The sequence below is a fragment of the Procambarus clarkii genome, chromosome 25 (genome assembly GCF_040958095.1).
Source record: "Procambarus clarkii isolate CNS0578487 chromosome 25, FALCON_Pclarkii_2.0, whole genome shotgun sequence".
NCBI classification, from domain to species: domain Eukaryota; kingdom Metazoa; phylum Arthropoda; class Malacostraca; order Decapoda; family Cambaridae; genus Procambarus; species Procambarus clarkii.
In genome coordinates this window covers 29,640,012-29,652,091 of record NC_091174.1, presented here as the reverse complement: position 1 = coordinate 29,652,091, position 12,080 = coordinate 29,640,012, and the positions used below count along the sequence as shown (strand labels likewise).

The window sequence follows — 12,080 nt, the reverse complement described above, 5'->3', positions numbered from 1 at the left end:
AATTCACATAGTGTGTGGAGGCACTGTGGATAGGGTGAAAGTTTTGTGTGTTAACGTAACTTGCTGTTGACTAATTACCTGTCTGTGGGATGGTTAATTAGTAGCTCACTTTAATTAGGGTAGTTAATAAACGTCACAAGGTTTGACTGACTGTCGAAGGGCGAAGTCATTTGGCTGGCATAATTCGTTTGATTAATTATATTTGTCTGAGGGACAGTTGATTAAGCACCAATGTTAATTAAGGGTAATTAATGCCTCTTCCAGGAATTTCCATTGTTTGATGAGACCTGCTTAGGCAGTGTAGAGTGGAACGTATTCGTGTATAATTAATTATCGGTCCTTGAGACAGTTAATTAATTGCTCAAGGTTAATTAGGGGTAATCAACGAGCGCTCACTAAAGTAAACTTGGCATAGACTGTGGAGAAGCTACCGAGAGGGTGGTAAGCTTAGTTAACATAACTTGATTAGGATTTAATTAGCTGTCCGTTTGACAGTAATTATTAATTACTCACTGAATGCTTGATGGGTCAAGTGTGATGTAATTTAGAGATAACGATTTATTGTTTAAGTTTGACTTGTCTGTAGGAGACAAGTGGTTGTGATTAACGAAGAGTATTATTGTTGTTTCATTGTCTGTGGGAGACAAGTGTTTGTGTTTAACATAATTAATCACAGAATCAATTAGTAATTGATTAGGCAATTTGCTTAATTATCGTCTCTGGAGACGAGAATAATAGTAACATGGGGATTACCGGAGAAGTGTCTCAGGATCCCACCTAGCCTAGCTTTGTTTACATTTGCAACTTAATTGCAGGGAGTCGCAAACAGTGTTAACGTAACTTTTTTTTATTTTTTTTTTATTTTTACATGCAAAGCATGCAATTTAAATACAATAAAAACAACACAGAATACAGAACAGAACAAAATAAAACAATAGACCACCGGCCAGAAGGGCCGACAGCATAGCACAACAAACACAAACACGATAAATGCATAGAATAATACAGCATACATCAAGGAACAAAACATAATACAATGGCAAACTAGCAATCACAGTAACATCACAAAACAAAACCTGCATAAAACAAAACATACATCAAGAGACATAACAGGAAACATAACAGGACAAACACAATACATTCCAAACAAAACATAAAGAACAAACACGTACAACAGGTAAAGCAATATGAAAACACCAGGTCAAACGTACAGCACAGAAACAATACAGGAATAAAAACACTCACACCAAACCGTCCGCCCTGTAACAAACAAAGGGCGAGGCCAAAAGAAACAATAATAACAAACAAGCAAACCACGCAAACAAGAAAACAAAACAGGTACAAACACAACAACATACATGCACTGGCCTGAAGGACCGAGAAGAAAACACAACAAAGTACATCAAAAAACATTCTGGAACTTAAGTTTTTATTTATTTTTTTTTTTTTTACTTTTATGTTTACATGCAAAGCATGCAACTGAAATACAATAAAAACAACACAGAATACAGAACAGAACAAAATAAAACAAGAGACCACCGGCCAGAAGGGCCGACAGCAGAGTACAACAAAACACAAACATGATAAACTCATAGAAAAATACAGCACACATCAAGACACAAAACATTATACAATGGCAAACAAGCAAGCACAGTAACAACTCAAAACAAAAAACACTGCATAAAACAAAATATACCTATACTATCCGCCCCACAACCAAAGGGCGAGGCCAAAATAAACAATAATAAGAATCAAACAAACCAAACACAACAACATACACGCACTGGCCTGAAGGACCGAGAATAAAACACAAAACAAGACAATACGCACAGCACACAACAAGCCATGAATAACAAAAACAACAACTACGGTAAGTGTACATGCAGGCCCGTGAGCCTGTCCGATGGGAACCGCATATTGAACGCCTCCCAAAGCAGCCACGTCGTCCAGGAGACTCGACCCAACACCGGGGGCGCCATGCGGACCGGAACCCCGGCAACAAACACCCGCAGACATGGAACCCACACGGTGTCCCTCCGGACGCGAGTAACCGCCACCCTATCCCATAAACTCGGAACCCGTCCATCAGAAAAATCCTCCAACCGGGCAAGCAGCAGGAACTCGGCAACCCGGGCCTCCAGGTCCGCAAAGCACAACACCGCAGGAGGGGGCCCGACAGAGGGCATCAACACCGGCCACGGCCACGGGCACACCACCAGACGACTGCAGGGAATCATGGCGGGGCAGATCCTTATGTAAAGTCACCACCAGGCTACGCCCAGCACCAGCATCCGCACCATCCCTGGCAGCAGAAGCCACCACACCCCATAGCGGAGAGCGGACGGGGAAGAAACAGGAGACACCCGAGACACGGGCATCAGCACCAGCAGGCACATGAACCTCCTCCACCACCACCCGCGGAGACAACGACTCAGCCGGATCCACGCCGTCAACACTAGAAGACCCACAGTCACCGAAGTCCCCAACATCAGCCCAGGCCGTAGACGAACGCCTGGAACGTTTGGGCTCCGGCCGGATATCGTCAGAACCAGAAGCGGACCCAGAAACACGGGCACCACCAGCCGGACGAACCGACGCCCGACGCAGAACGGCAGCAGCCTCTACCACAGGGGGAAACCGGACCACACACAGCAGGAGGCACCGCAGCCACCCCATCACCCATCACAGACGGCGAGGGTGCAGGGACCAGGACAGACGCAGCAGAGGAAGAACCGGAAGACGAGGGGCCCGAGCAGCTGTCAGACGGAAGAGGCTCAGGAACGGCAGACGGAAGAGGCTCAGGAACACCAGCCGGAACAGGCGGAGCACCAGGTGAGGACACAACCACCGGAGGAGAGGTGACAACAACAGGGGGCGCAACAGGCGGAGCAACAGCTGAAACAGAGGGCACCTCCTCAGCCGAAGAGACGTCCACATTCACCAAATCATCCCCCCACAGGAAGTGGCGGAAAATCCCCCTCACTGAAGAGATTCACTGGTGCCACGGCAGGCGCAGAACAGGCATCAGCCTGATGGCCCAAAAGACCACAACGATAACACGTCCACGGCTGGCGGGCGTAAAACACCCCGAACGTTGTACCCCATAAGGCGCACAGAGGACGGAATATCCGCCCGGAGTCTCATGGCCCGGGTGCGAATGTTAGACCTCACACCCTTAAGAGGACTAGAAGACACCACGTTCACCCTCACACTAACTACCGCGCCAAACCGGCCGAAATACCGCCGTAGCAGAGCCTCTGGAAACTCCAAGGGAGCCCCATGCACACTGATGTAAGTAAGTGCACCACTTCTATCAGAGAGGGTTACAGTGCCCGCACCATCCGGCAGGGGTAGTGTCCGCCCCTCGTATCGCCGGAGAAAATCGCGATACGCTACCTCCTCAGTGAACTTCACAATCGCCCTACGGGCCGTTACCAACTCGACCCCATAAATCTCAAACACAGGGACAGAGAGCATCTCACAGGCCAGCGCAATCTCTGGGTAACCAGCCCGCACAGAGAACTCTAGTCCCACAGACTGAGCCCGGACGACAGGGGGTAGAGGGACCCCCATCGTAACGCCACGTCAGCACAGGCGGGCAGAGACACACCCGCCCCCAACCGGCCGAAACTGGCAAACAACACCAACTGCTGGAGCGCCGAAGCAACACGTCTGTCCCCTACCGAAGCTAGGGCCAGACTCAGGATCCCACCTAGCCTAGCTTTGTTTACATTTGCAACTTAATTGCAGGGAGTCGCAAAGAGTGTTAACGTAACTGATAGTTTATTGGAGACTTGTCTTAGAACCTGTCTTTATGTTGTTTGCAATAGTAACTATATTGCAGGATTCTGCAAGGTTTCATTATAATTCTGCAAGGGTTTGATTATACACTGACGACACAAGTGTGCCCACTTGTATCGTCAGTGGGCACACCTTTGTTCAGCTAGTTCATTTAGTCAGCCCGAAGCAAGAACAAAATAGAGACTGTTGTTATTTCCCGATGGGCTTTTGAATAGCCGAGTAATTTGCATCGTCAGTAGACACACCTGTGCTCAGGTTATTTCAGTATTCAGCCTCGCGGCAATGGACAGGAGTCGTTGCTATGCATGGTTGTTAAGTAGCTGTCTTTAAAGTGCCACTGGATGGATATTAACGTAACGTAAACGCATGGATGTAGTAGTTTAGTTCTTTGTTAATAAACTGTTGATTTTTATAGAAAACGGTATTTTATGTCAACCCTTCATACCCGAATTTCCCTTCATGCTCCCGGGAAATTCGAAACCTGATTTGTTGTGAGAATCTAGGATCCACCCGTACTTAGTGGCACCTGCACTAAGCGGAGGTCAACGACCTAGTGGATGGGCCACCACTAACGGGCTATTCATGCTCGTGCCACCTTTTGGGTGCCTTAATCTTTAACAATCAATCAATCATAGATGGCTTACCATGCTAATGAGGAGGTTGGCGATCTCCTTGAAGAGCGTGACGATGCGGTCTGGCTTGCGGTAGGCGGAACAACTGACCCAGAGCAGACAGATGCAGTGCATTAGCGGTGGGATGAGAAGGGCAGTGTCTTGGAACTCCCCACCTTCCAGTCCTTCCAGCAGCGGCTTCAGGGGCGTCAGGTGCACCATGATGTCTCGCGACTCCTCAACCGCTGACACAACACAAACACTTATACTGGCTACATATTATTTCTTCTATGAATATTTTTATTACAAATGATAATGAAGAAAATAAATGAAAGTGTGAGCTAATAGCTGCTAACCTTCATCGCCTCATATGAATATATTATTAGTATTTCATTAGGAAAAAAATAATTTCGTGTTAGGTTAAACTTATAATAGTTACAGAACGAAGCTGGAATCCATTGTGTTTCAAATCCTGCAAAGGACAAGTAACTTATTCCCCCCCCCCCCCTCTCATATCTACATATTCACAGAATAGGTTAATGCTAATCAGTCTAGAAATACATGATCTTTGAGGGAGTAAAGTTTTGAAAATTCAACACCGAGCATGAAACTGTTGATTGTCCAGCACCTTGTGTAGTGACTTTCACCTTCTCTTTCAGAAACACTCACTTTCAGAAAGTCCAGTTGTGACTGGACTTTTACATCAAAATAAGTCTGCCAACATCTCTGCAATTTTAAAGAATCTGATATGCCGACCAATTCACTCAGAACGGGTCAAAATTGGAAACTGTTTCCGAATCAAACCTGTGCTTCAGATGTCAACCTCATCACCCAGTACAGGGTCTTGTCACTCATATGAATGCTTGTCGCAGCTTCATTATCATTCAGTCCTCACATTCGCCTGGGCTTCTATGTCTGCAAATGTTACCGTCACTCGCTTACCCTTGGTACAAATTGATACAGGTTTGTTATTATTGAGTCTAGTTGAAATCCTCTTTTAAATTTAGAAAAGCTTCACAATGAAATTTGTGAAGTTCATTGATTATGTACCTCATACCCATCTTGTGTGGCGGAAATGGAAAGGGCCACAGCGGCGGGCACTGGACTCTGGAGCCGAATGCGACAATTCATTTGACTAGAGTAAGAAAAAACGTATAAACAAAATTGCTAAAATGTATTTGTGCTTGTTTCCGAATGTGATTGTATGTTCTTTTTCATAAGTCTGAAAATATATAATTGAATGTTAGTTTTAATTCATTTATTAATGCAGCCCCTAGTCCCATCTTGCGGGCAATAGTGGAAAGGGCTGCAGAGCTGCATAATGGGCGTCAGGGACAGAACCCACACAATTCATTTAGTAAAAGCAAGTTTTCTTAATGAGCCAGTTTACAATGTCACACATCATCAATGGGGCACGAGACTGCATGTGCAGTTTATAAATTAAAACAAACTGTCATATGTGGAGAGCTGGTATCACAATTTACATTTTTTTTTTCACGCACACTGTCCCCTCTATTCAGCGGGCTGCGACTGGTCAAGTCACAATTGCTACCCCCCAACAGCTGGTCAGTCCCATTTAGTGAAATTTGCCATGTCTAATAGCCTGGATGTTGGGGAGCTGAACGCTGACCTGCATGAAGGCTGCTCTGTATCCAGTGTGAATAAGGGAAAATAGAATGAATGAGATTAAATAAAAATGTGGGATGGGATGGAAAGAGAGCAAGATTTTTCTCTCTCTCTGTGAAAGAAAACCTTGTCCCTAATGAAATGGATGTCGACGCTGCTGGGCCCGCAGTCGAAAACTGGCAGAGGCCACAGATTTTAATGCAGCATACCATGTTGAAACTGTAATGAACATATCTACGCCAACATCTTGGGCTGATAATACCCGCCAAACACACACCGAAACTACGACGTTGGTACAACGTTCGAATATGATTTAACCCCTCCTAACCAGTTATAACAACCAATATAGCAAGTTGTAACAACGTTCAAATACGTCATAAACACGTTAAGCCAAGATGTAACAACTTTATTACAAATTGTAACAAGCCGAAAATAGAGACAGTTTCGGTTTGTGTTTTCAGGGTATTCTGTGTAAGAATATTCTGTGTAAGGTATGCTTTAATAATGCGTTGAGTGTCGTACTGCTTTCCTGCAGATATATGGTAACGTGTAGTAGTTGTCTCGTATCTATGAGAAACTGTTCCATTTGCAGATGCACCATTTCGCATGTACTTCAACCGATTATTTCCTAAGATGACACAAAAAAACGTATATAGACATATTCATTCATATAAATTGTACAAATGTCAAGTTTTTTTATCAATAAATTGGTATAAATAAGCTCCCATTTCCTTGAACAGTATTTTTTTGTTAGGGGGGGGGGTAACAAGTACTCAAATGTGTGTGAGGGGATGAAAATAAACGAATCGGTCATATTGTGCCTAAGAACACATTCTTTCCACAGTTTGTGAAAAAAATGTGCAAACAAAATAGTGAAAAATAAATTTGATTGTTTGCAAATGTATTTTTCAATCTTGATGTGCTAATTTGCTAAAAAATCAAATGCACATTGTCAGACATCAACAATGGGGCACGAGACAGACCACGAGTGCAGTTTCTAAAATTAAAACAAACTGGCATATGTCGAGAGCTAGTATTACAAGAGGTGCATTTCTGGTGACCAGTAGTGCCTGCCCCCTACTGGTGTTCTTATGTTTGTGTGGGACAATGGCGAGGCGCTGGCTGGCTGGGTTGCAATTGCTTAGTTACTGTCTTTAATTGTTGGTCGGGGGGGGGGGGCGAGATAAAGCCTCATTTAGTGAAATTTGCTATGTCCAATAGCTTGGACGTTGGGAACTGAACGAGAGGTCTGCATGCAGTGCAAATAAGGAAAAGTAGAATCTCTCTTTCTAAGAAAGAGAACCTTTTGCGAATTAGCACTCAAAGGTTTAAAGATTAAAAAATCTCTATAATTAGAGGGACAACCAAGACACAGCTTCATTTAGAGAAATATGCTATGTCCATTAGCTTGGACGTTGTGGAACTGAACGAGGGAGTGCATGAAGGTTGCTCTGCATTCAGTGTGAATTAGGAAAAATAAAATCTCTCTCTCTCTCTCTTTCGAGTTAGAGAACCTTTTGAAAATTAGTAGTCAATGGTTTAAAAGATTTTATATCTCTATAACTAAAATAAGTAACCAAATATTAAAAATAATATATATTTTAACTAATTTATCTAAAATATTTTAGTAGAAATTCTCTTCGAGCTAATGTAAGGGCGTCAGCCGAACCTGTTTCATTAAAACATATTTTTCATAAAATATGGCAAGTGTTTATGCAATATTTATTATAAAACAATTATAATACACAATGAGAGTTCGTTTCAATATGTCACTTTATATAGTAAAATATATAACGTCAATATAAATCTATTTACATTTTTACTTATTATTATTATTTTAAATAAATATAGTTTTTTTGGAGGGGGCAAAATTGCGAATACTTAGTGGGCGCGCACGAGGCTTCAGGAAAATAATCTTCTTGAGGTTATCTTGAGATGATTTCCGGGCTTAGTGTCCCCGTTGCCCGGTCCTCGACCAGGCCTCCACTTCCAGGAAGCAGCCCGTACACACAGCGAGGGTCGTGTGCACGAAGCGAGGCCTCCCACAGCGAGGGTCGTGTGCACAGAGTGAAGCATCCCACAGTGATGGTCGTGTGCACAGAGTAAAGCCTCCCACAGTGATGGTCGTGTGCACTGAGCGAAGCCTCCCACAGCGATGGTCGTGTGCACTGAGCGAAGCGTCCCACAGCGATGGTCGTGTGCACAGAGTGAAGCCTCCCACAGCGATGGTCGTGTGCACAGAGTGAAGCCTCCCACAGCGATGGTCGTGTGCACAGTGAAGCCTCCCACAGTGATGGTCGTGCGCACGGATCGAGGCAGAGGTGGTAAACAGGGACTGGAATATACAGAAAGCTGGTCCCACACGACTAACAGTCTCACGTTCACTTCATCGCCTTACATTGTCATGCGTCTGTACAATTGTTTAAGAAACAGGTGCACTTATTTTGTAATAAAAAACACTACAGCTAACTTGACATGGTGCTTGTGTCAAGCTGTGGAGGTGTTCGCTCTGGGACATGCCCTGGCATCTTCAATTTTGCATCTTCTCGATTTAGTGGTGAGATTTTGAACTCAGATGAATGTCTTTGCGAGCCCTGACTCAAGGATTAATAGTTCTTGAATCAAACTTTTGCTGATGCAAGCTTTCTGCCAATTTCTGCTGCATCTAGGGATGTAAATTTCTTGGCTGACTTCCTTACTATATTAAACACTTGGCCTTTCATGGTCACTGACGAATCAAACTTCATCCCCAAGATGTCAACATTATCACTGAGCACCAAGTTATTGTTATGCATATGTAAGCCTGTCCCGGGTGTAATATCATACTGTCCGGTTATCCTTATACTCACTCTTTTTTTCTGAGAACGACTATGAACAATTGGTACAGAAATTGAAACACTTAAACTAAAACTGCAAGAACAGTATGAAATCCAGAAGAAACAAGGAAATTATAATAATAATGATAATCAGAGAGTAAACACATTAACGTGATGTGTCAATGAGAAAATTCGTAGGAGCCGTGATGGGGATTCGAACCTATGCTGTGGGTGTTTCCACACACACACACACGCCCTAGTCAATTAGGCTACGACATGGTCAAAAGGACTCTTTGCACTGTGTTTACTCTCTGTGTATTGGACGAGGAGCGTCAGAGGTAGAACATTCCTGGATGACAGAGGTCAGCAGGCAGTTTTAACAGCCTGCTGACCCTTACTGTAAAACCACCCTGGTCAGTAGGCGGTTTTACAGGATTTTAACTTCAACACATCTAGCAAATGTTAAATCCTCCACTTGGTGATGCTGCATAAGATCTTCTTACAGAACTGTGTACCCAGAAGAAGGATGTGGAAATTAGACCATTCGCTGTTGGCCACACACTCTGTCGCCTGGTTGTCATACCTGCCATTATGATTGTTAGCCAGTAAGCGGCTGAACTGCTAAAACCAATTTAGATTGCATATGTCATCCCCCCAAGATTGAGAAGAAGCCGCTCTTGCAGCACGACCATACATAGTCATCCCACAGCGAGCGTCACTGTGGAACAATTTCATCCTTGATGAAAAGGCGCTGATCAAACTGGAAGTTAAATACCTTTAACAAGATCAGAAAAAATGCAGTGCTCTGTGTACCGCAATGCACAGTATTTGCAGCCTCTCTACCCAATTATTCTACCGTGATACATTGGTGAAGTAAAACTGCTCTTTGGCGTAGATGAAGTCAGATCCAGGGAAGGTGTCCAGCAAGATAAACCTCTTCCTCTTTTTTAAGACTAAGCACAAAAGAAAAGATCACAAAGTTTGTCCAGCTTTGACGATCTTTGACGATCCAGCTTTGTCTTTGACGATGGAACTATAGCTAGCTCCCTAGACCCCCTTGGAAGACATCAGAAGAATAAAGAAGTTGAAAACCTTCTATCCTGTCCTAAACCCTTCCAAGTGTGAAGTAGTCTCCTCAAACCCAGACATCATAACTAGAGTAAGATCCGTCTTGCTCGGAATCCATGTCATTACACCAGCAGAACAGCACTCTTCAGGAGCCCCCTTCGGGTCTAATGCCATTGTCGAGATACTTCCTTCATAAAATAATTACAGACCTCAGGAAGATGGAAGATAGCACTGGCTACATCGATGCTCATGATGCCTTTTTTCATCTGATTAGATGCCTATCCCTTCCAAGGCTAACCTACTTTCTGAGGTGAGCCCCATTTTACAACAGCCCAAAGTTTGAAGAGTACAACATTCTACTAAAGACCCATTCGAGAAAAAGTTGTCAACCTTCCCTCAATAACTTAGGAGGCATATTGTGAAAATATGCTATAAATGAAAACTAGTTCGATTTCAAACAAATTTTTTTGACTAGTTGTATATAAAATTGGGTTCAACTGGTCGAAGTATCATCATCGTAGCATGAATAGAAAGGGAGAAAAAATATTGAATTATGAGTCAATTTTTAAAATGGTCAAAAATTAACATCAAACAAAAGTATTAACTGAAATCATGTCTATGACTCAAAGCTATCACAATAGCATATAATAAAGTATTTTAATATTTAGTTTTATGCAAAAAACAAAAGGATTTTTTTCTCGATTTTTTCTCATATTTTTTATCAGCTGATTTGCAAGAAACGTATACACCTTACAGAACGTAAGCCTATCTGTAAGGATGCAAATTTTGGAGGAAATTGGTTGAAGTCAACTTCAACCTCAGGTGGCAGAATCTCTGATCTTATTTATTGTCAAGTAACATAAAATTACTTCACAGCTTTCATTTTGTTCTCAATTTACATGAAATTTACACCTTATATGTAGAGTTCAAGTCTCTACAAACATTTTAAAACACTTTTTTTCTAAGTTCATTTATTGATTTTATAAATAATTTTAAACATGAAATATTGGCATATATTTTTGGGGAACTTTGACTACTTGTATTAGTAAAATTAAACATATTTTCGATAATCCTTTAAAAACCATCTTTATTTTATGCTAATGTGATATATGAGTGTCATAGAAATGATTTCATTTGAAACTTGTGGTTGTGAAGATTATTGAAAATGTGTAAAATTCATTGGAAAAAACAATAATAACTCCCTTTTTATTTAGGGTGCCATACTGAAACGTAAAACAGTTGTAGCCCTTCTTATATACAACTAGTAAAAAAAGGTTGGTTGACATTAAACAACATTTAAAAAAACCTAATATGCCCCCTAAGTGGAAACAAGCCACTCTTCCAGCCAGACTCGGTGGTCTTGGTGTCTGTGCTGCCACCCAAATTGCTGTTCCAGCCTTCCTCTCTTCCTCCACGACGTTGGATGACTTGGTCTAGGAAATACTATACAGCATCTTGGGAGACTCAACAGAGACACATGAGACCCACTACATTCAATGTAACCCAAATTGGGGTGTTGAACCTTTTCCACGAAAATTATTCCATAACTTGTCTTAGTAATGGTCTATTAAGAGTCTATGACAGCACATCAGCCAGGTATGGCTATTTATAGCCAATACCTTTCTCTGTCTCTCTAAGACAGAGAAAGTGTCAAGTCAGCATAAAACGACCATTTTGTGAACTCTATCTTAGGAAAGCCTCCATAAATGAATCAGTATCAAGAATGTAATTAAATCTAACAGCTATAAGAATATCATCGTAATATGCCAAAATAAATTCATATACTTAAGAAATAATTGTTTAACCAGATGCATTTGGTTAACAATTAGTATAAATGGATCATTTAAAGAGACAGGGCAATGATGCTTGCTTTGAGTGGATTACATTAGTGTCCAGACTCTGCTACAACAGTAAACATTACTCCTCCACCATCAGTACACACTCCACGGTGGACTCCTAGTTCAACCTTGACGACGAGCTGATGTCTGGACACCACCTCCGCCTGAGGGCAGCCGGATCACGTTCTGTTTTGCGTTTTGGATTTGATACTGCTGTTTGGCATTCTTCTTCAACGGTCTGGTTGTACGACTTCTGGCGCACTTATCGCCTTGGGTCACGGGATTGTTAATAGATTTTTTTGGCGTGTTCTGGCTAGTTC

General features: G+C 42.5%; 1 protein-coding gene across 1 annotated transcript in view; it reads right to left on the bottom strand.

Annotated features, from left to right (window-relative positions):
- LOC138368496 (dynein beta chain, ciliary-like) overlaps window positions 1-12,080 on the bottom strand; it is a 177,924-nt gene that overhangs the window by 93,828 nt on the left and 72,016 nt on the right. The window contains exon 6 of the mRNA XM_069331017.1: window positions 4,446-4,657. Within this exon, the coding sequence (XP_069187118.1) occupies window positions 4,446-4,657 (212 nt within the window). The remainder of the gene's footprint in view (window positions 1-4,445; window positions 4,658-12,080) is intronic.